The sequence below is a fragment of the Malaclemys terrapin genome, chromosome 7 (genome assembly GCF_027887155.1).
Source record: "Malaclemys terrapin pileata isolate rMalTer1 chromosome 7, rMalTer1.hap1, whole genome shotgun sequence".
NCBI classification, from domain to species: domain Eukaryota; kingdom Metazoa; phylum Chordata; order Testudines; family Emydidae; genus Malaclemys; species Malaclemys terrapin.
This window is the reverse complement of record NC_071511.1, coordinates 62782219-62807009: the sequence shown is the minus strand read 5'-3', so window position 1 is coordinate 62807009 and position 24791 is coordinate 62782219. Positions and strand designations below refer to the sequence as shown.

Below are 24791 nucleotides of genomic sequence, written 5' to 3'. Positions count from 1 at the left end.
ACCTTAAAAGGATACAGTCACCAGTGGTTCCTGTGGCTGAGGTGTTCCTTTAGGTAGCCAGGTGTTTCTGTGGAGGAGTTTTGAAGGCAGGACCCATTGATGTGACTCCTTATTTAAATTGAGCCAGTGCAGGAGCCAGGCTCCAGAGAGATGTCCTTCTGAGTGTTTGTGTTGCTAAGAAGGTGAACTGCCGCAGTTTGAACCAGCTGGAGCCTTATGTTGGTGAATTCATTTCTAAATACATTGCTGCAGTAATCTAGTTGAAAGGTCACAAATGCTCAGGTCACTTGTGGCTGGGCCTGAGTCTGACAAACTGAGACAAGTGTAGATGGAAGAGGATCTTTCCGCAGCCAGAGATTTATGATGGGTCCAGGATTGTGTCTATAGACTTAACTATTTGAGGAGAGGTAATATGCTGGTAGCAAGTTCTTTGAAGTATTTTACTCCACCAGTATTGCATCCATCCAAACCAGGTGTAGTTTCATCATCATCTCTTTATCCGGCACTATGTTTCCTTCAGTATTTGGATAGCTGGGTATTATCCATGTATTGCTGAGTCCATGAGGCCCTATGATTTTACCTACTGGCTCCGTGCAACCCATCTATCAATAGTATGGATCCCTATGGTACTCCATAAGAGTGGGCTCTGGAGATGAAAGACAGTTTCCCATCATGACTCTTGTGGTTTGGTCTAAAAGGAAGGTTTGGAATGTTTTTTTTTTTTTTTTTTGGTGTGCTGTTGCACGCCTCTGCTGTGTCTCCGAGATAGGACAGCTGCATTGTATGACTGAGAGTATACAAGCATGTCCACAGCATCAGCTCTGTCATGCCTTGGCCTGAAGCTTTATTGGGAGAGATCCAGGATATTGGCAGTGGAGTGGGAGGCAGCTCTTTACTCAGAAATGGGAGTTTGGACACTGAGCATTGGGTAATGAGATTGGTTGCGTGGAATAATAGTTTAAGTACTGGTTGCTTTTGGAATCCTTTCTGAGGGACGGTAGAATTTGCTCCCCAGAAAAGATTTGGTTGTCATATGATTTCCTGCAGAGCTTCTGGGACTTCCTTTTGGGCCAGTTTGAGAGGAAGGATATTGTGTTATTGGGCCTGTGTTTTGTGACTGTTTCCTGACACAAATTACTCAGAACTTTAATGTGGATTGAGCACATATCTACACAACAAAATGCAGACATGCTTTAGCCATGTTGAGTCACAAGTGTCTCCTTTGATGTGCCTGCCTGTATTTCTAGCACAAATGGGAAGCCACTTTTGTCCCCCACCCCCTTTTTTTTTTTTTGCAGCTGTTTATGCCACTGAAACTCAAGAACCTTGCTCACTTAAATATACTCCAGGGACTATATTAAGCTTTTAATAGATTTTTAATACCAGAAGCAATTCATGATAATCTAGTCTGACCTCCTGAATAATGCAATTCATGGAGCCTAGTGACTCCTGTATCTTAGGCCTTGTCTGCACTGGCAAGTTTCTGCACAGCAAAGCAGCTTTCTGCGGTGTAATTCCTGAGGTGTACACACTGCCAAGCCACTTAGTGTGCAGAAATTGCGCAGTTGCAGTGCTGTAAAAAAAACCACTCCGATGAGAGGCGTACAGCTTTCTGCGCTGGGGCTACAGAGCTGCGGTGCCAGTGTAGACACCCTGGTTGATTACAGCACTGCAATTGGCCTCCAAGAGGTGTCCCACAATGCCTGTTCTTGCCTTTCTGGTCATTGGTTGGAACTCTACTGCCCTGCTTTCAGGTGACCAACTGTGAGCCCCACCCCTTGAATTCCTTGGAATTTTGAAAGTCCCCTTCCTGTTTGCTTGGTGACGCATGCAGTAGTCTCTTGGAGCAATGCCGAGCTTCTGGACCTCATCAGCATTTGGGGAGCGAAGGCTGTCCAGTCCCAGCTGTGCTCCAACTGTAGGAATTATATCACCTACAGGCAGATTTCACGATGCGTGACAGAAAGGGGCCATGACTGGGACACACTGCAGTGCAGAGTCAAAGTGAAGGAGCTGCGGAACCCCTACCACAAGGCGCATGAGGCAAACCGCTGCTCCGGTGCGGCGCCCATGAGCTGCCGGTTCTACAAAGAGCTGGACGCAATACTTGGTGGCGACCCCACCTCCACTGTGACGGCCACAGTGGATACTTTGGTGGCTCACGTGCCAGTCGAGAGTGGACCGAGCCAGGAGGAGGAAATCTTGGATGAGGATGCGGAGCAGGACCCAGAGGCAAAGCTTGACTCGGAGGTCAGAGCTGCATGCAGCCAGGAGCTCTTTTCTACCCTGGAGGACGCTAGCCAGTCACAGCTGTCGGAGCTTGGCGAAGATCAAACAGGAGAGGAAGCCCCTGGTAAGTGGCTTTGATTTTTGGGAATTGCTGAAGTGAGTTGTTGGAGGCAGGAGGGTTGCAGAAAGCAGGCTTGTGTCTGTATAATGCACGTACCACCATATGCCTAGTCTGAGCAGCGGAACAGGGTGTTGATTGACACCCTCACTTCACGGGAATCTGCTTCAGAGATCTCCAGGAAACTCTGATGGAGATACTGGGTAATCTGCTGCTGCAGGTTCTTTGGCAGAATTGGTTTGTTTCTTGCCCCATTAAGGGTAACTTTCCTGTGCCACTCTGCTGTCACTGCGGGGGGAGCGACCATTGCTGCACACAGGGCGGAAGCCGCAGTCTTGGAGAAGACCCTCCCTTGATTCCCTGCTCATCCTCAGCAGCGATGTATCTTCTATACTGAACACAGCCTGTGGAAAATGTGGGAACAATAATGATTATAAGGCCCCCACTACAGTGCTGGCTCTCCCCAAGAGCCATCAGCCCAGTATACAGTATGGTCCTGGAACACTGATTTCATGATGTACTCCGTGGCCAAAAAACAAGAATTGAAGGAGTGGCAGGACAGCGAGAAGAGGGACCGAAAGGAGAACGCAGCACGCCAGAGCAAAGCTACAGAGTGGCTCTTAAATGTTATGGAGCGCCAAGTGGACGTGCCCCAGGCACTACTAGCACTGGAAACGGAGCAGCTCCGCACCCGCCCTCCCCTGCAGCCACTGTCACAAAACTCTTTCCCATGTGCCCCCCAGACACTGCCAACACACTCTTATGAACCTTCTGGCTCCAGTCTGCATTCCACTTCTGCCCTGTCACAGTCCAGCCTTGCGGACTCCCAGTACCCACTACACTCCCTCTGCGGTTTAGTTCTGCTGAAATCGGTACCCGCTGCACTGTACTCCAAAGGACAAGGTTGCATGTGATACCTGGACATATAGAAATCTTTAACCATCCTGGGACCCCACCTCCTCCTGGGACCCTCCCTTCCCCCATCCCCCATAGTGCTGATGTGTTTTTTGTTTGTTTCTCTCCTCTGGTGGTTATTTTTTAAGAAAAGAATTGTTTTGGTTTGAAAGTCATCTTTATTCCATTAATTGAAAGCAAACAGAGCCCTGCAAAACAACAGGCAATTTTCTTAAACTTTCATAGTGCATCGTCTGCACCAGTCACAATCGCCTCCTAGCATTACAAGCATTGCACTCCCAAGCATAGCAACAAATATTAGTGGCTTTCAGCTTCAGATTGCTGCCTCAAGGCATCCCTGATCCTTATGGCCCCACGCTGCACCCCTCTAATAGCCCTAGTCTCTGGCTGTTAAAATTCAGCCTCCAGGCACTGAGCCTCAGCAGTCCAGCCCTGAGTGAAGCTTTCACCCTTCCCTTCACAAATATTATGGAGCGTTCAGCACATGGCTGTAAGCATAAAAATTTTATCGGCTAGGTCCGGCCTCCTATATAGACAGTACCAGCAGGCCTTTAAACGGCCAAAAGCACACTCAACAGTCATTCTGCACTTGCTCAGCCTCTTTTTGAACCGCTTCTTGCTGCTGCCAAGGTTCCCCATGGATGGTTTCATGAGCCACGGCATTAAGGGGTAGGCGGGGTTTCCCAGGATCACAATGGGCATTTTGACTTTCCCTACAGTGATCTTCTGGTCCGGGAAGAAAGTCCCTGCTTGCAGCTTCCTGAACAGACCAGTGTTCCGAAAGATGCCTACGTTATGCACCTCAGCCTGTGTTAATGTCTGTGAAACACCCATGGTGATCCACAAGCACCTGGAGAACCATAGAGAAATACTCCTTCTGATTAATGTATTCGGTGGCTAGATGGTCTGCTACCAGAATTGGAATATGCTTGCCATCTATTGCTCCTCTGCAGTTAGGGAAACCCATTTGTGCAAAGCCATCCACAATGTCACGCATGTTGCCCAGAGTTAGGGTCTGTCGGAGCAGGAGGAGATTAATGGCCCTGCACACTTCTGTCCAACAGTTGACTTTCCCACTCCGAACTGGTTAGTGACTGATCGGTAGCAGTCTGGAGTAGCCAGCTTCCACAGTGCAGTTGTCATGCACTTCTCCAACAACAGGGCAGCTCTCATTCTCATGTCCTTGCGCCACAGGGTTGGTGCGAGCTCATCTCACAGTCCCATGAGCATGGCTTTCATCTTGCGAAAGTTCTGCAGCCACTGCTCGTCATCCCAGATGTGCATGATGATGTGATCCCGAGCTCAAAAGCAGCATTCCACTGTGGTCAGCACCTCCATGAATGCCACAAGCAATCTCGTGTCGTAGCTACTATGCGTGGCGAGATCAATGTCGAACTCTTCTTGCCTTTGTAGTTTAAGGAATAACTCCACTGCCACTCGTGACGTGTTAATGAGAGCGAGCAGCGTATTAGTCAACAGTGCGGGATCCATTCCTGCAACCCGAAGAAGCAGAGTGTGCAGTACACAAACGGTTGAAAGATGGTGCCAAATACGGACGGAAGCACAGGGATTGCTGGGATGCGAAGCAGTGCATCACGGGGCATTGGGACAGGACCAGGATGCCCTGCGACCCCCTCCGCCTTCCCACAACTCTTAGCGGCAGAAGAGGAAGAGATGTTTTGTGGGATAGCTGCCCAGAGTGCACCATTCTGAACACTGCTGCAAGTGCCGCAAGTGTGAACACGCTATTATGCACACAACAGTGGTTTTCTTTCAGCACTCTCTGAGCGGCGATGTAACTCCGGCAGCATAGACCTAGCCTAAGACAACAACTTGTATTTGAACTATAACATATCTTCTAGAAACACTCCCAGCCTTGATTAATATTCGTCAAGCAATGGAGAACCTAGCACACTCCTTGGTAACATTTTTCATTTGTTAATTACACTAATTGTTAAACATTTGTGCCTTTTTTCCAGGTTTTCTGACCTGAACTTAGTCATTGGCTCTTGTTTTTCCCTTGTGTGCTAGTTTAAATAGTCCTCCACTATCAGCTGCCTGTATAGGTAAGTATAGACTGTGATTAAACTTCTTTTTGATAAAATAAATAGATTGAGCTCCTTTAGTCTCTCACTCTCAGGCAGATATTTCAGACACAAAGCATTCTTGTGGCTCTTCTCTGAAATCTCGTTTGCCAGCATCTTTCTTGAAATGTGGCATCAGAACTGTCAGAATTGTAAAAGTCTCACCAATGCTGCATACAGAAGTAGAATCATCTCCCTGCTCCGACTTGCTGTACCCCAATTTATACAGCCACGAATTGCATTTGCTGCCTTAGAGCACTGCACTGGGAGCTCATGCTCAGCTGCTTATTTGCCATGACCACAAGATCCCTTTCAGAATCCTGCCTTCCAGAATAAAGTCTTCATCCTGTACTGTAATCTACAGTCTCCCCAGTTCCTAGATGTATGAAGTGTTAAAATGCATGTGGTATGGTTGTACCAAGTTATCTATATTGCCCTGTATAAGTGCTTTATCCTTGTAATTACCACCTGTCAATTTGTCATTTGCAAAGGTCGTCAGCAATGGTTTCGTGTCCTTCCAGATCATTGATAAAGATATTGAATAATGTTGGGGCAAGAACTGATCCCAGTGGAATGTCAATAGAAACGCTCTTCCTGGACAATGATTCCCCATTAATGATACCTTTTTGCGATCTATTAGTTACACGCTTTTTAGTCCATCTAATCCACTTTTAAGCAGAATGTAATGCAGTTTTAAATCAAATGGTTTCAGAAGACAAAAGTGTATTATGTAGATAGTTATTATTTTCATCAATCAAACTTGTAATGTTGATTAGAATTAATTATATTTCCTTCCTTCAGTTCTTTGATAGTCCTGTATTTCTGGCTAACTGGCTTGTAATTCCTATTTTATCTTAACTACTCTCAAGCCTTGGTGCAGCAGTGGCTTTCTTGCAGGTCTCTGGAACTTCCCCAGTATTCCAAGATTATTAAAATTTAACATTAGTGGTCTGTTACTGTAATGATAGTGAGTGTTGGGCAGGAGAGAAGAAGAGGTTGAAGAATGGCATGGAGCCAGGAGAGTTCTGAGCTGGCACTGTCTAGCTCTGCAGTACGTGCACCACGTGTGGTTCATGGGTTGTGATCAGCTGGTGTGTGGGTTGATTAAAAAGAGACTTCAGTCTTTATTCTGAGCTCAGTAACATACAGAATTGCGTAAAGAACATGTGAGAAGCTCCACATGTCTATTTAAGATGAGTTAATTTTAAGTTGCTAAGGGAAGCAGAAGGAAATTCAGAGACAAGAACAGAGAATTAATCTACCCTGATCATAATTGACTGCGTGAATTGTGCAGCAGTACTGACAATGTTGCTTTTGAAGTGAGAGCATACAGGGGCACCTCCCCTTTAATTTCTGTTCAGGGATGGAGAAAATAATGTCTCCATTGCCCACCCCCTCAAAGAACAAGGGGGAAAAAACCCCAAAATCTTGTGACTGGCTAGAGGAGCAACACTGAAAATGCTCCTCCTGCTCCTTTCTAGCTGCTGACCTGAGTGGCTGAAAAGAGGAGGCAGCTGCAGAGCAGCCTTCTGCCATTTCCTGGGATGCAGATTACAAATATGGGTTGCAATTGCTCTTGAATTTTAGATGTAGTACACAAGGTCTTAAAACATGGAAACAATTGATTAAGCTGGATGGTGCTAAGAAAGCTCGGGCCTCTGAGTTGAGACACCTTAATACAACTGAGTGGGCAAAGCTCTTGTAGTTGGGTCTGTGGAGTACTGGTGAACCACATGGTACTAGCTCCTTCTCTTCATTTCCAGCTGACAAACCACATTAAATGAAGTTTAAAATATATACAGTACTCCCCTAATATCGTCCATGTAAGTATAGTATTGTCGTGCAATTATGAGCAGGAATGGAAATGGTCTGTGATCGAGAATGGTAGAGGTGTGTCTGAAATGTTCTCTGTGAAGTTGTGGTCTGCATTATAAAAAGGTTTGGGAGCCTCCGCTATTAAGAAAAATCCATAGACGAGAGAGGGATTAGGGATTTCATTCGCTGACTGCAACATTGGTGGATGACCATGTGTTTTGTTCCCACAGATGACGTTAGTATGACTATGGGCCAGCCTGGGGCGGTAGTGGCAGCTGCTGCAGGAGTCCTAGTTCTTCTCCTCTACTCCTCCATCCATAAAGTTGATGAGGGCCACCTGGCAGTGTATTACAGGTACTATTCCAATGAGTACATCCAAGGTTCTCAACATTCTGGGTTTAATTCTCTCCATTACGGTTCATCCAAGGAAGGTCTTATGTAAGAGATTGCCCTGCTCCATGTTCTGTGCCTGGGCCTCATCTCAGGATGGGCAGGAGGACTATTATTGCTGACTAAAGAGGTAAAAAAATTGCCAACCTAATAATCATGAGATATTAAAAAAATGATTTCTAGTCTGTCTGGATTTTGAACTCCCCTGTCACCCTAGTGTGCGTGAAATAATTACAGGGTTAAAATTCAGCTTTAAATGCATACAGACAGGCTCTAGCTCCCCAGCTCCCTCCCCCAGTACCCAGAGCCTTTCCCGCAGCCCTATATGCTTGCTTCACAACTCCCACACTACTGTGTGCCTAGTCCCCAAGTCCCTCACGTCCCCCCTCTACCTAGAGTCCTTCCTGTATCCCCGTGCACCTGATCTGACTCCCCACTCCTTCCTGCACCCCTGTATGCCTGCTTTCCAGCTCCCACCAGGCAGACCTTTCCTGAACCTCTGGGTGCCTGATCCTGAACTCCTCACCCTTCCTGGGCGCCTGTTCCCTGCCCAGCGCTCTGGCTTAGAGCCCTTCCCCGCTGCTCTGTGTGCCTAGTCCCCACCTTCCACTTTAGGAGGCCAACTCCCAACTATGTCAAAAGGGAGCAGTGGGGGCAAAAAACCTAACTGGCTTCAAGACTGAATTTGACAAGTTTATAGAGGGGTGGTATGATGAGACTGCCTACAATGGCACATAGCCGATCTGTGACTGTTAGCAGCAAATAGCTCCAATGGCTGATGATGGAGCACAAGATGTGGAGGGCTCTGTTATTACAGAGAATGCTTTCCCAGGTGTCTGGCTGGTGGGTCTTGCCCACATGCTCAGGGTCTGATTGCCATATTTGGAATTGGGAAGGATTTTCCCCCCCCCCAGTCAGATTGTCAGAGACCCTGATGGATTTTTGCCTTCCTCTGCAGCATAGGGCATGGGTCACTTGTAGGTTTAAACTAGTGTAAATGGTGGATTCTCTTAACTTGAAGTCTTTAAATCATGGTTTGAGGACTTCAGTAACTCAGCCAGAGGTTAGGGGTCTATTGCAGGAGTGGGTGGGTGAGGTTTTGTGGCCTGCAGTGTGCAGGAGGTCAGACTAGATGATCATGATGGTCCTGTCTGGCCTTAAAGTTTGAGTCTGCACAAGTTGTTTTTTGCCCAAGTTTTTAACTGGCATGAATAGGGCAATGGTCATTCGTACTCAGTTTGCCACAGGTCTTGTCTGCCTTAGGTTTGTAGCTATACTCAATGTGTGTCATGCACTGGGACCATGACCCGCACTGAACACAGGTGTCCTTAAGGCAGCAACACTGGTGTAAAAAGTCCAGTGTAAGCAAGACCTTAATCTGCTGATACTTAAGAATAGGGAATGAAGGAAACACGTTACTTCGGTCACAGTCTAGCCAGTTGCTGAACTTTCCATGGGTACTGGCTGATGATAAACTACCTAGAGCAGAGCTCCCCAGACTGCTCTGTGGACTTCTTGCAGGCAGGCCATTGGCTCCTCCTATTCATAGATTCCAAGGACGGAAGAGACCATTATGATCTCCTGTATAACACAGGCCAGAGAACTCTCCTCCCCCCCCCCCCCCAAATAATTCCTAGAGCAGAGCTTTTTTGGCGGGGGGGGAGGAAATCCAATCTTGATTTAAAAATTATCAGTGATGGAGAATCCAGCACGACTTTTGGTAAATTGTTCGAATTGTTAATTACCCTCACTGTTAAATTTTTTTGCCTTTATTTGATCATATTTGACCTTTCTCTGTTAGATTGAGGAGTTCATTATTAATATTTGTTCTCCATATAGTTAGACTGTAATCAAGTCATCCCTTAACCTTCTTTTTGTTAAGCTAAATAGATTATGTTCCTTGAGTCCATCACTATAAAGACATGTTTTCTAATCTTTTAATCATTCTCGTGGCTCTTCTTTGAATCAATTTATGAACATCCGTCTTGAATTGGACACAGTATTCCAGCATTGGTCATACCAGTGCCAAATACAGAGGTAAAATAACTGCTCTTCTCCTGCTTGAGAGTCCCTTTTTTATACATCCAAGGGTCACGTTAGCCCATTTGACCACACTATTGTACTGGAATCTCATTGTCTTCCTCCCATCCCCCAAAAAATCTTTTTCAGTCACTGCTTTCCAGGATAGAGTATGGCCGACATTCTTAGTTCCAGGATGTATGCTTTTACATACGTCTCCATTAAAATGCATGTTGCTTGCTTGCTTATTAGGCGATCCAGATCACTCTGAATCTGTGACCTGTCCTCTTCGTTATTTACCACTCCCCCAATTTTTGTGTCATCTGCAAACTTTAGCAGTGATTATTTTTCTTCCAGGTCATTGATAAAAATGTTAAATAGCATAGGGCCAACAACCAATCTCTGCAGGACCCCACTAAAAACACTCCCACTCAATGATGATTCCCCATTTACAATTGCATTTTGAGAATGATCATTTAGTCATCATTTAATCCATTTAACGTGTGCCATGTTAATTTTACCTTCTAGTTTATAATCAAAATGTCTTGTGCAACCAAGTCAACAAAAAAGATATCAAATTAGTTTGATCTATTTTCCATAAACCCATGTTGATTGGCATTAATTATATTCCTTGACCTTAGTTATGGAGATATACCTATCTCATAGAACTGGAAGGGACCCCGAAAGGTCATAGAGTCCAGCCCCCTGCCTTCACTAGCAAGACCAAGTACTGATTTTTGCCCCAGATCCCTAAGTGGCCCCCTCAAGGATTGAACTCTCAACCCTGGGTTTAGCAGGCCAATGTGCAAACCACTGAGCTATCTGTCCCCCCCCATTCCTTCTGTGCTGTAGACACATCAGGCAAGTCCAGTTCCTCCGTTGATTATGGTAACTTGCTAGTTGTGGCATTTCTTCCTAGGCGATGCCAACACCTTCCTTTTCTTCTATCACGGTCTTCAGCCAATTCTTCCTTGGCCTTACTCACTTTCTCTTTCTTACCACAAGTACCCAATTCAATGCTTGCTTAGCATGTCTCCTATTTTCCATACAGTTTACATGCCCCAACCACCTGAACTTTTTGTCTTTGGTTATATTTTCTAACATCTCCTGCTTTGTCAGCCCTCTTACTCTTGTGTGAATTGTTCAGTGTCGTTTTCAGCCTTCTGGAATGGACAGCCTCCAATCTCTTTTTGTTAGCCACTGTTATAGGCCAAATCTCTGCTCCTTATAGCAGCGTGATCCTTACAATTGCACAGTATAATCTGACCTTTAGTTTGTGCAGATCTCTGTGTGATCAAATGTTCCTCCTTCCAAAAATGGTGTTTGCTTTTCCTAATCTCATATAAATATGATTATTACAGCCACCTGCAGATGTTGTCACTATCCCCAGATAGCAGAATTTTTCTATCCGTTAGATTTCTTTTCCATCCACTTTTGCATTTCTTGCCCAGTTTCCTACCTTCATAGTCTTGGTTTTCTCTGCTTTTACTTTCAATACTTTTTTTTTTTTTTTTTTGGCTTCCTGTTCTGCCCTAGGGAGCATCAAAACAAAGGGCAATCATTCTGTTCTGTGTCGTACTTAGTAAAGCTGTATTGCCTGCAAAGTCAAGGTCTTGTAACCCATCTCCACTAATCCATTATATACTGTCCACCATGCTGCTTGTTGCCCACATCATCACCCAGTCTATTGCTAATGCTAAGAAGATTGGTGATAACACACACCCTTGTCTAACTCCAGTCACAGTATTGAACCTCTCACCCAGGCCTGTAATTGATCTTACTGCGTATCTGTTTCCATAGCTTGTCTGGTCTCCCATTGCTCCTAGCAATATTCCACAGGGTCTCTGTGAACCCTATTGGATGTTTTCTTAAAGATGAGAAAGTTGAGTAAGGTGGGGTTTTGCCATGCAGTAGTTTTTCCAGTGATCTGTTGAAGAGTGAATGCGTGTTCCCAATGTGATGTACATCGATAGAACTTACCCTGTTAATTATATTACTCTCCTTTAATTCTTTATTAACTGAGTGCTGTATCAGCAGCTACATTATCTTGCCTGGGATCAATACTAGACTGCTAGGCCTATAATTACCCAGGTTCCCTTGTTTACGTTTTTGAATATTGGTACATTAACTTTCTTCCGGAACTTTCCCAGTATTCCAAGATTCATTAAAAACCAACATTAATGGTCCAGCGAGCTCCTTAGCCAGCTCTTTTAAAATGTTGATGCGTGTTACGTGGACCTGCTGATTTAAAAAGGTCTAACCTTAGTAGCTGCTGTTTAACATCCTCCTACTTGTTTCTAGTTGCTAAATACCACTAACATAAGTTTAAATGTACATTATTTTCCTATTATATATTTCCACATAAGCAATTGCTGTAGATGCCACAGAGATTTTATGCGATTGTGGTTGAGAAGAAATGACCAGCGGACAGTCTCTCTTCTAAGATATGGGTGACCCCAGGACACTGTTTGGAGCCCCCAGTCCAAACAGTACTAAATGCAGAAACCAATGGCAGTGTAATTGTTACATTCCCCAGCATTTATGGAATGCAGAAATGAAATCTCACAGCCTCCTTCACTTGGCCATGGTGCTCACCTTGCAGGCTTTGCTTTTCTCTTTAACATATACAAATGGTATATTGAACTGCACCCTAACTAGATAAGCAGGAAATATAAAATCTGGGCTATGCTGCCCTTGGAACCGTCCCTTTTCCATTAAATAAATCATAAATATAATTAGGGTATTTCCCAGGTCAGCAAGCACAATGATGAATTCATTGTCACTTGGGGTATGTCTACACAGCAATTAAAAACCCACAGCTGGCCTGTGTCAGCTGACTCTGGCTCACAGAGCTCAAGCTATGGGGCTGTTTAATTGTGGTGTAGACATTAGGGCTTGGGCTGGAACCCAGGTTCTGGGACCCATAAGAGGGGAGGGTCCCTGAGCCTGACCACCACAGGGTATTGGGTGCTAAAGTGTTCACTGATGTAATAGGAAGAACAGTTCCCTTGACTGCAGGAATCATTGGGTGAGATTCTTTGGTCTGTGATACACAGGAAGTCAGACTAGATGATCTATTGGTTCCTTCTGGCCCTAACATCTGTGAAAAATCACCTTGATCTTCAGTTATTACATGCTCCACACAGTGGACAAAACATCTATTGCGTTGGGAGAGATTAGTGAAGAATTGAAGGGTTTTTTTGCAGCCCCTCCAAAATGCGAGGGTCAAATCTGACTGGTCTTTAACTCCCTGTGTGGCTCATCACACAGCGGACACCTGATAATGTTCTGCTGCACATCTTCAATTTTCCTACATTTTTAAATCTTTTCAGATGTTCCTAACTTCATTTAAAATAAGTTGTTTTTGGACTGAGATGCCTCTCTTTGCCAAATTAGAAGTTTCAAAGTTCAGCTGTTTTGAGGTTTCTTCTGACTTCCCCCACAATGAGTGTAGTCAGATTTTTTTTTTTTTTTAAGTAAGAAATATTTTTTTCTAATCTCTCCATTCTTAAATGGCTCAGCAGTTTTACCAATCTTTCTAAAAAGGTCACCTTTTGGCAGAGACCGGCCATGGGAGTGTTCAACCCCAAAAATAAATCCTTCAGGAACTCTAAAAGTTAAATCTGGCTATTTCTAAAGGAAGCTGCTTTGTAGCCCTAACTGTAGAAGTTATCACCAACCGCTGTATTCATTAAGTTGATAATACTTATGGCATCTGCCTTATGCTTGTCACTTCTGTTTGTGTTGTCGGGTGATCAGCTGTCTTGTACTTCATGAGTTATCCAAATGGGATTTCATCTGGGCCAATCCTATATTAAACTGGGGCTAGTATTTCTCCTGTCTAAAGCATTAATTTTATCTGTGGTCAAATGTTTGATGCATCTATTGTTTCTCATTTGGAGGGAACTGTGGTTTTAGAATGTGTCCTAAGACCTCATGCCTAGATGTAGGAGACTAATAAGATGTGGGAAACTATATACACATACACAAGAAGTCGCATAAACAGATCCAGTAGGGAAATATTTTCCATGATTGGGCCTGTGGGAGCTGAAGTCCTTAAATGATGGTGTGGACACTGTGGTTGTGTAATGTGTTAAGTCTGCCACTGCTTGGTTTCACAGACTTTTTATCTCAAACCTATGTGTGCAAGTTTGTATGCTAACTCTGGATATTCTTGTTATCCCAAGAATAAATGGGATATAAATGTCCCATCCTTTTTTAAATTTTGTTAAATTCATGGCCTCAACTACTTCATGTGGCAGTGAGTTCTACAGTTTAATCACGCATTGTATGATAAGGCACTTTTTTGTTCATTTTGAATTTTCCACCTTTTAATTACACTGGGCGTCCCCTTGTTCTTGTGTTGAGACAAGGATAACAGATCTTTCCAATCTCCCTGAGCAGTTGTCATTTTAGGTACTTCTGTCATGCCCCCTCTTATTGGTCTCCTTTTCAAAGTAACAATCCCAGTCTTTGCAATCGCTCTTCATATGAGTCTTTTTCTAGGCCCTTGATCACTCTTGTCACTCTTCTGTGAAACCCATCTAGTTTTGTAACTAGAGATTCTCATTCTTGGAGATGAGGGGTGACCAGTGCTATACACAGTGTCCACATGAGGCCGCACCATTGATTTATATAATATTCTCTGTATTATTCACTATCCCTCTGACATTTCCTCCTCCCTTGCCCCACATATTCAGAGTTTGATGTTTCCTCTCCAGCCGCTCCTAAGGGACTGAGGAGAGTAAATGGGCCTTGCATTGTGCCCAGGAATAAGGGAAGCAGAATATTCTGTTATGGACAAGCTCTGTTGTATTGTTAGTGCACCTTGGGAAGCCGGTAGATTGGTTGTGTAAGGTGGAAGAAACATAGACAGCAAGAAAAGAGCTGAATGTGGGATTGTGCTCTGTATAAACAGATGGTACAGTTCTGCAGCTCTGATACTGACGTTATTAGTATGCTTTCATTGGAAAAGTAATTAGCAACTCCTTGATAATTTGACTGAATTAATACATTTTTCTGTAATCTGTTATTTCTCTTTGGGATCCATCTTTAGCCATGATCCTTTTTATAACTTGCACAATTTAGTTTACTTCTTAATTATCCTGAAACAACCATCCCCTTGCTTGATAGGCTCTTCCCGATGCCTGACAAACAGCGGCTACACTGGAAGTTTTTTGTCGGCAGGAGAGTCGACAAACACTGACTACACTGCTCAACTGTGTAGTGTAGGCATAGCCTCTAAAACCTGGCTGGATTCAGCACAAAAATAAGTTTTAACTAACAATATAATTCTTTCCTCTGTTGCCCTGGGAATGTCCCCAGAATGCAACTGCAACATTGCAATTATTAGGCATCTCTTTGTTTCCTATGGTACTTGTGCTCTCACAGAATGATGCTCAAAGCAGGTCAGCAAGTAAATATCAGGAGTGGGTTTTTTATAAAGTTCAGTTAGTTAAAACTTCATTCCACTGTGTTCCACCTCACTGTAGCTTGCAGGGGGAGGAAGGGGACGACATGACACAACAGAGGATTTCAGCACACACTCATATCAGCTTCAAATCCCAATTTCATTTTGGTGTGCAGTGTTTCTTTGACTGCGCACATTTGTTCATGATAGCAGTGGTCTAGATGTTTCTTTTTTAAAATAAAAATTGAATTTATATAAATTAAATTCTTCTATTTCAATATTTTTATTTAAAAAAAAAATAAAACTAGTTCAAAAGTGACAACCTATGTGAAGACCTAAACTTAAAATCTATTAAAATAACTCTAAATTAAATACAAATAATATTAATCGGTACATATTTGTTGCCAAGTTTTAAAGAAAGTGACACCACTGAATTGGTGAAAGTCACTGGCTAAGCACTTGAAACCAGAGTTTGCTGAAGTGCTAATCTTCTGCCAGCAGAAACATCTACTACAGGTGCAGAGAGAATATTTTCTTCATTTCAGTTCATTCAACTAGTTCAGTTCAATGACTACTCATTCAAAGTTTGAGGCCTAGTCTTCACTTACCGGCTGGTCCGGCGGCACGCCATCGATGTTCAGGGATCGATTTATCGCGTCTGGTTAAGACGCGATAAATCGATCCCGGAAGTGCTCACAGTCGGCACCGGTACTCCAGCTCGCCGAGAGGAGTACGCAGCGTCGACGGGGGGAGACTTCCGGCCGCGTCTGGACCGCGGTAAGTCCGGACTAAGGTACTTCGAATTCAGCTACGTTATTAACGTAGCTGAATTTGCGTACCTTAGTCCGAAGTCCGGACTAAGTGGGGACCAGCCCTGAGACTAACTGGGATTTGCAAAAGGATAGCTTGTTTTTCCTTTTCCAATCTCTGAATAAGAACTAGGTGTGAGAAATGAGATGTACTAGATCTAAAGTCTTGAAAGACATAGTGACAAGAGACAATCAGTTCAGTTCACTAACTGCAGATACTTCCTTTGTTTAATAAATCAGTTTTAAATGCAAGACATGTTTTGACAAACTTTTCTTATGTATCCTGCACATTCAAGGTAGTTTTATTTAACTGAAAATTTAAAATGCTGGTTTTGTGCATTTCTACTAAAAAGAAAATGATGAATGATGCATTTCTTAAACTTATTCAGATTCTTAATTTTTACTCTAAGCTAAATAGTTACCTAAATAGTATATCCTCCTGATTAGCAAATAGAAGTATCAAATTTATTGTAAAGACTGTGTTTAGTTGCAGATCAACATGCTTTAGTGGTAACCTATCAATGAGAATCAGCCTCCTCTTAGTTATTTTCTTTAAAAAAAAAAAAAAAAAAAAAAAGTACAAATGCAAAACACTATTAAAATTAATTATTTAAATCAAAGTTTCCTGCTTGCTAATTGAAATCATGATTACAATTGGTGATTTAAATAGCTTTGATTTAAATCAGTCTCCCACGATAGACCATCGAGGGGGAGTAGCTCTGCATGTTTCTGTAATATTGGTTCTAATACCTCAGGGTAGCTATACGTTTATTGCTAGGCATAGAGTGCCCGCACAGCCCCTGCATTACCAGAATCCACCTGGTCACTTAGTGATCCCTTGACTATGAATGGTGCTATCCGCAGTGCCAGCCTCTTAGCAAAGCCCTTGGGTTAGTATGCACTCCTCTGTGGGATGTTAATATGGAAGGAAGAGGAGGATACTGAAAGTTGTGATTTGATGTGCATGTAAAATAGTGTTTTCCAGAGCTCTGTTTTAGAAGGAAGATAGTCTCGGGTAGCAGCCTTGGTTTATTTTAAATTCTAGCTCGGGTACTACTGAAGGTCTATGCAGGGTTGTGTTACTGGAAAAGGCTTAGCAGGAATACCCCTCTTGTCTACGTCGCTAGTGTGAAGCTGGCAAACTGAACACAGCAGGTACAGGACAAATGTTATTTTGTACCAGTACCCCATAAAAGAGCTGATGAAATCAATAATTCCTGGGAAACTTTTTGTATTTAGTCTGCATTGAATAGCTTGCTCTTTAGTCCAGTGACCTGTTAGGTCACAAGTATATTTCCTTTACCATATGTTTCTATAACACTGTGTATTAATTCAGCCCTGTCAAATTTGATTTGCCCGGGCAAGTGACTTGTTTTGTTTTTGGAGGATGAGCAAAATAATCATTCTCACCCTTCCATTGTCAGTCATGGTAACAAGCAGGCTAATAGAGCTTGTCTGAGTTGTTATGACTTATTGATCTATAGAAGCTTGTGGCCATGTCTGTTCAGTACTCTGAACACTTACCAGAGGTCTGGAAGAGTCAGTACATCTAATTCTTCACCTTCTTGAGAACTGACCCATTTGTCTCTTCACAGGGGTGGTGCCTTATTAACCAGCCCAAGTGGACCAGGCTATCACATCATGCTCCCATTCATTACCACCTTCAAATCAGTGCAGGTTAGTAACTTCTCACAGGGGAGCTGGAATAAGGTGGGGTTGAATGGGATATCTGTCGAATGTGACAGTGGAGCTGGAATTTTGCCTAAATAAAGGCCATGTTAGCCAGTTCTCAGTAGCATAAGAGCACAGTAGTTTGGCCCACTGATCAGATTGTAGCCACCCTCCTCTCTGATGTTGGGGTGCAACCCCTGGTATGCCCATAGTACTACAGCTTCCAGTATGCAGTATGGCCTGTAGCAGCTGCAGGTCCCAGAAATCAATGATCCATTTTGCTGCAAGAGGCCAGGCCCCACTGCACATGGCTGTGCACTACTTAGTAGATCACCATGGACTACATTTGGTCTATTGCCTTTTGTTGTGCTTTGCCCTCCCCTGAACTGTTATCACTACAGTGAGTTTGGAAGGGCTGAATGAATTAATCTGCTTTACTGTGGCTAGAGGTACTGGTGGCTTCCTGACACCATGTAGTGTGGAAACACCCTGCACTGCAAATGAATGTGGGCTCCATGCTGTTTTTCCAATGGGAGCTCTTCACTGGCACAAACAAAAAGCTACTCGCTGGCCCTGGGGTTCCTGCCTTGGGACGCTTCCGCTGTCGACACCATGTGTCTTCCCAATACTTGGGTCCACAAGCATTCACTTTGCCATTTGCCAGGCAGGGAGTTGCACTCCTTTTGGGCACTGAGGGAAGGAGAGGAAGGGGGAAAGACAATGGAGTTCCCTGCACCATCCCCTTCTTCCTCAACCATCACAGGGAGTGGGTGCTAGAAAAGTTCCTTCTGCTCCCTGCCTATAGCAGCCGCAACCCACAACAGCCTGAAGAGCGGTGCTCCTCCTAGTGCATCCTCCCCATTCTCAGCAACCTTTACAGAGCATGAGTGCTGAGCTTCCAGTGAGTGTATGGCCTGAACTGGGCTAGAAAGTTCTGCAAGGGCCTGTCTAGGGCTTGGCTGTTGACTGGTAAGTGACTGGTTTCTCTGTGAGCCCTGATTACATGTCTCTTGTTTCAGACAACATTGCAAACTGATGAAGTAAAAAACGTGCCTTGTGGGACGAGGTATGTTGCTCCTGTATGTTCTTCCTGGATGTGGCAAGCCAATGTGATAGGTCTAATTCTCAACTTGTGGCTAATTTACTCGTAGGCGCTAGCTTTTGAGGGGGGTTGGATATGACAAAGTCTGTTCAGAGTGTTTGTCTGGAAACATAGTGGATATGGGTGGGAATAGTAATGGTTGCTCTTACATTGCTCCCTGCTGGGGCCAGAACTGACTTTCTGCAGTTGTCTGTGCATCAGTGCCGCTTTCTCAAGGGTGTGTTCTTGTCTGTCTCTCTTGTTTTACTTTTCTCCTGTTATCTGATCCTCCTCCACTCATTCTTTCGCTTAACCAACCTCTTAGTGCTTCTAGTTTGGAATTCACTCTCTAATGACAGAAGCCCAACCACCGATTTCCATGATATCCTAGGAAAACAAGAACAGCTTGGATTGGGCTTGCACAGTTGGAATGTAGTCCCACCACCTGAAATGAACCCTGACAAAAAGCCAGGATCTGGTTCATCGCAGACTAATTGTCAGTCTGGATGGTCAGAAACTTTCTCTGAAGTAAAAGAGCAGATGAATGTTGTACAAGATGCAAACCTTGTAAGTAAAGTTTAGCACTTCAATAGCATTTAAATATCCAAGTGCTGTCTAAGCATTAGTTAAAGCAGCAGTAACAATGCATTGTGTGTGCAGTGCTTATCTTCACAAAGTATCCCAAAGTGTTTTATTTATACACATGTTCATGGATTGTTAATGTTGCAAAATCAACCTCTTGGGTCTGGAAAACTCTAGAACTGAAAGTTTCTTCTGAAACATTAACCTAGCTATATTGCACATCCTGTATATTTTACTGCATAAGTCAGTAATAGTCCACTCGTTTCTGTGGGTCAGTTAACGAGATCCTGCCACAAAATGAAACACCTTTCTTGAATTATAGACCAATCAGCCTAACTTTGATACCTGAAAAGGTACTGGAACAAACTGTAAGCAATCAGTTTGAAAGTACCTAGAGAATAATAAGGAATACAGCAGGTCCGCGGTATATGTCAGGGTTGTGTTCTTGAAAAGGGTCACGTATACTGAAACGATGTATACCGGCGACCTGCTGGTACAGCAGTGGCATGGGCAGGAGGGGGGTTTGGGGCGCGGGGGCTTCTTCTGCTCCGCCTGGCGCTTCTGCTGAGGCGTGGGAGCTTCTCCCGCTGTGTCCGGCGCTCCTGCCAGGGTGCAGGAGAGCAGAGCGGGCTTGCAAGCCCCCGCTCCCCGGCTGGAGTGCCGGGTGGGTGGTGTGGGGCAAGTGCTGGGTAAGAGGGGGCTGGATGTATACATCTCCCCCTTATCCCTTATTTTGCATATCTATTGCTGATCAGTAGGGGAACGTGTGCCGATTCACGTTGGTCCGCATATCCATAATTTGCAACTTACAGTACAGTATTGCAAACGATGGATATGTGGATCGGGACCAACGTGAATCGAAACAAGTTCCTCTATTGCTGAGCGATGGATATGCGAAACAACGGATAAGGGGGAGACGTATACCGGGGACCCCCTGTAGCCAACATAGATTTGTCAAGAACAAAATCATGCCAAATCAACTTACTTGCCTCCTTTGACAGGGTTACTGGCCTACTACAGAGTGGGGAAGCAGTAGATGCGATGTATCTTCATTTTAGTAAGGCTTTTGGTTCAGTCTCACATGACATTCTCATAAGCAAATAAAATTACTATAAGGGTACAAAACTGGTTGAAAGACCGTACTCAGAGTAGTTATCAGTGATTTGCTATCAAACTGGGAGGGTGTATTTGGTGGGGCGCCACAGGAGTCAGTCCTGGGTGCAGTAGTAATCCAGTATTCTCATTAACTACTTGGATAATGGAGATAGGGTGACCAGATGTCCCGATTTTATAGGGACCGTCCCGATTTTTGGGTCTTTTTCTTATATAGGCTCCTATTACCCCCCCACCCCCGTCCCGATTTTTCACATTTGCTGTCTGGTCACCCTAAATGGAGAATATGCTTCTAAAATCTGCAGATGACACCAAGCTGGGGGGAGGGGTTGCAAGCACTTTGGAGGAAAGGTTTAGCATTCAGGATGACCTTGACAAATTAGAGAAATTGGACTGAATTCAACAAGATGAAATCCAGTAAAGATAAGTGCAAAATGCTTCACTAGGAAGAAAAATCAAATGCACATCTACAAAACGGGGAATAGTTATGTAAGTGGTAGTACTGCTGAAAAGGATCTGAGGGCTGTAGTGGATCACAAATTGAATAAGTCAGCAATCTAAGGCAATTGCAAAAAAGGACTCCTCTTCTGGGGTATATTAAGAGGAGTGTTGTATGTAAGACATGGAAGGTAATTGTCCGGTCCACTCAGCACTGGCGAGGCCTCAGCTGGAGTACTGTCCCCATTTCTGGGCTCCATGCTTTAGGAAAGATGTGGACAAATTGGGAAGTCCAGAGAAGAGCAACAAAAATGATAAAAGGTTTAGAAAACCTGACCTGTGAGGAAAGGTTAAAAAAAAAAACCTGGGCATGTTTCATCTTGAGAAAAGATGACCGGGGGGCGGGGGGAACCTATAACAGTCTTCAAATATGTTAAGGGCTGCTGTTGTCATAACGAGGACTGTGATCTGTTGTTTTCCATGTTTAATGAAGGTAGGACAAGAAGTAATGTGCTTAATCTTTAGCGAGGGAATTTAAGTTAGATATTTAAGAAAAACATTCTAACTATAAGGGTAGTTAAAACTCTCAAATAGGCTTCCAGGGGAGGTTTTTGAACCCCCATCTGTTGGAATTATTATTTATGCAGGGTGTTACCATGGCACTAATTTAACCATAAATTCCTGTATTAAATCCAAAGGCCACTTATACAATTCCTGTAAACATTCCTTAAAAAGCCTAAATAATCAATGTACTACATCCAGCAGTAACAAAACATTTATAAACATTTGATCAAGATACTTACAAACGGGCTAAACCCTGGGGTGCTTAGACTTGTATTGGTTGGCTCCAGCATGGTCAGGCAGGTATTAGCAATCTTTGAGTTTACTTTTTATACCCTTCAACAAATAAGTGATGTCATTCCCAATTACTAATTTTAGCTAAAAACCCATTTGAGACAGTTGCTCCTTATTTCCAATCTTAATCTAGATAAGATTTACAATTTCCTTTCTTCCCAAGGCCTTTCCTCCCCTCCTTGCTCACCCACAATTTGTCCATTGCCTCTCTGTTCACATTGGCTTTAACACTGCTGTGTGGATTGGGAAAGGCCATGTTGGCTCACTTTGAGACAGAGTCATCGTTTTATCTGCAGTCACCCCCATTGGTCAGAGGCCTTCTTTTTAGAACTTCCCCTTATTTCATTAGTTATTCTTTGAACCAGACATCATCCTTACTTCATTCCTTCTGGCCTTATGACTCGTTATTTTCAACGCCTTCCTTCTACCTGCTAATCAGGGCCTTTCTTTACAACATATCTATTTCCTTAACTAAATTCAAGCTAACTCTAATTCTTTAGTTTGTATTTATCCTACATTCTCTGCCTTAAAAACCTACATGCTATGTGGGTTTTACTACATTAAGCATTTTAAACATAACTTTTATGATTTTTGCAGCATCTTACGTAACCATTAAATTTGACCATACAAAATCAAAGTTTGTTACCACAATTTACATTAACTACCCTAGCTTTAAATAACAGTAGTTCTTCTTCGAGTGATTGTTCACGTCCATTACACATTACACATTAGGGTGTGCGCGCGCTGCATGCATGGACGTCGGAAACTTTTTCCCTTAGCGGCTCCCGTCGGGCCGGCGGGGCCCCCACCTTCCCGCCAGAGCGGCGCCCCGCTCCAGGGTATATATATCCCTGCCGACCCGACCCCTCCAGTTCCTTCTTACCATCCGTGGCGGCGTTGGAACAACTCTGTCTCTCGTCTGAGAGTGTCCCTTAGCAATAGTCATTAGAGTTATCTAGTAGTTATCAGTTAGTTATAAGATAGTGTTACTCAGTAGTTAACGGCTCATTAGAGTCCTTAAAGCTCCTGCTGGGGCTGTTTGTTCAGCCCCGGCACCGGCCCCGGGCGGTGGGGTATGCCACACGCCCAGGGTTTCAAGGCCTGTGCCACGTGCCGCAGGCCTATGCCATTGAGCGACCCCCACGCTTCGTGTCTGCGTTGCCTGGGGGAAGCTCACCAGAAAGAGCGCTGCAAAATTTGTAAGGCTTTTAAGCCCAGAACTAAAAAAGAGAGGGACTTTCGCCTTAAGCAGCTGCTCATGGAGACGGCGTTACAGCCCTCCACTTCGACGGCACCGTCTGCCTCTGTGCGGAGCGCACCGGCAAGAGGCAAGCCGGCGATGGTGCGCCCGTCACGGTCGCCGTCTCGGCACCGTTCCAGGGACCGGTCCCGGTCGAGCTCCGCCTCGGTGGACTCCCGGTTGCCCCGGCGCAAGAAGCACCGCAGCAGTCGGGCTTCAACAAACGATCGGCACCGACTCAGCAACCGAACACGAGTCGGCACCGCGAAGCATCGGCGGCTCGTTACCCAAGGCCGACCAGCCGTAGCTGTTCTCGGTCCCGGGATCACCGGTACCGTTCCAGGTCCAGGTCGGCGAGGCGCCATTCCAGGTCCTGGTCGCGAAGGCGCTACTCCCCAAGATCGGACCGGCACCATTCTACGGCTCCACCGTGGCCTTCCAGGTCACCGTCCGTGGTCTCGGGGACTGACTCAGACCGATACGGCGGGGTTGCCCGTAGGTCACAGGCTAGCAGGGACTATGGACAGTCTCAATGGGGCCAGCCGAGCCAATGGCCATTCTGGACACCCTGGGCCTACCACCAGCAAGGGCCCCCATCGAGGGCCTCGAGATCCGGGCCATCCCGGTACCGGTCCCGCTTCCCGCGGCACCGTCTGCCATCGTATAGGGAGGCAACGGTCTCTAGACCACCGGAGCGGGAAGGAGTGGACTCAGCACCGAGTACGGTACCGTCCCAATCCCACGCGGCGGGTCATGCCGCAGAGGAGCAATTGGCTGAGGCCTGGTTGCAGGATACTGAGGATGGGCAGAAGGCCCCGACCTCTTCTTCCTCGCCAGATGAGGCAGTTGCGGGCACATTGGTGTCCGGCCCTCCCCCGATTGACCATCGGGCACATCAAGACCTGCTTCGCCGGGTAGCCCTCAATCTGGGTTTGCAGGCGGAAGAGACCGTGGAGCAGGACGACCCCATGGTCGATATCCTGAGCCCAGAGGGCCCCTCCAGAGTCGCTCTCCCGATTATACGGACAGTACAGTCCAACTATAAGACGGTGTGGCAAACACCGGCCTCCAGTGCGCCAACTGCAAAAGGCGTGGAGAGAAAATACTTCGCCCCATCTAGAGGGTTTGACTTCCTCTTTCTGCATCCGTCCCCCTGTTCGCTGGTGGTCTCGGCGGTAAACGAGAAAGAGGGGCATGGCCAGCAAGCTCCTGCCCCCAAGGGCAAGGAAGCTAAGAGATTGGACTTATTCGGGAGGAAAGTCTATTCATCGGGAGGCCTTCAGCTGAGGATCGCCAATCAGCAGGCGATTCTAAACAGGCACAATTTTAACTCCTGGGCATCAGTCGCCAAGTTTAAGGACTCCCTCCCACCTGAAGCCCATCAGGAGTTCACGGCCCTGGTAGAGGAGGGAATGGCAGTGGCCAAGACCTCTTTACAGGCCGCTCTAGACTCAGCCGACGCTGCGGCTAGAACAATTGCGTCGGGAGTCGTGATGAGGCGTTCGGCGTGGTTGCAGGCTTCAGGTCTCCCGCCGGAGGTACAGACCACGCTGCAAGACCTCCCGTTTGAAGGTTCGGGCTTGTTTTCCGACCAGACGGACGCCAGGCTGCATAGCCTTAAGGACTCACGAGCGACCCTTAAGTCATTGGGTATGCACACGCCGGTGACGCAGCGTAAGCCCTTCAAACCCCAGCCGCCGCAAAGGCATTACCACCCTCGGCCCCGTCACGAGCCTTACCGCCGTCGAGGCAGGGATAATAGGCGGAGACGAAACAATACGCCTAACCAGGGCCAGAATCATGGCCAGGGCAAGCCACAGCCGGGAAATAAACCAGGCTTTTGAAGCTACGCCCGAGGACAGCGTACCACTCCCTATACCGGATCCTCCTTTGGGTTTCAAGGACCGTCTGTCCCGTTTCTACCGGGCCTGGTCGCGCATAACATCGGACCGCTGGGTCCTGCGCACAGTAAAGGCGGGTTATACCCTCCAGTTTTCCTCGCCCCCTCCCTGCCATCCCCCT

The 24791-nt window shown here is 45.4% G+C and overlaps 1 protein-coding gene across 3 annotated transcripts in view; it reads left to right on the top strand.

Annotated features, from left to right (window-relative positions):
* Window positions 1-2041: 2041 nt before the first annotated feature.
* The window catches only part of LOC128840378 (erlin-1-like), a 56345-nt gene continuing 33595 nt past the window's right edge, over window positions 2042-24791 (top strand). The window contains exons 1-4 of one of the 3 annotated variants that reach the window (XM_054034254.1): window positions 2044-2353; window positions 7392-7515; window positions 17385-17466; window positions 18480-18526. In XM_054034254.1, the coding sequence (XP_053890229.1) occupies window positions 2071-2353; window positions 7392-7515; window positions 17385-17466; window positions 18480-18526 (536 nt within the window). In that variant the 5' untranslated portion in view covers window positions 2044-2070. Of the gene's footprint in view, window positions 2354-7391; window positions 7516-17384; window positions 17467-18479; window positions 18527-24791 lie in introns of those variants that run through there. The other 2 variants (XM_054034255.1, XM_054034256.1) reach the window with 2 other exon arrangements.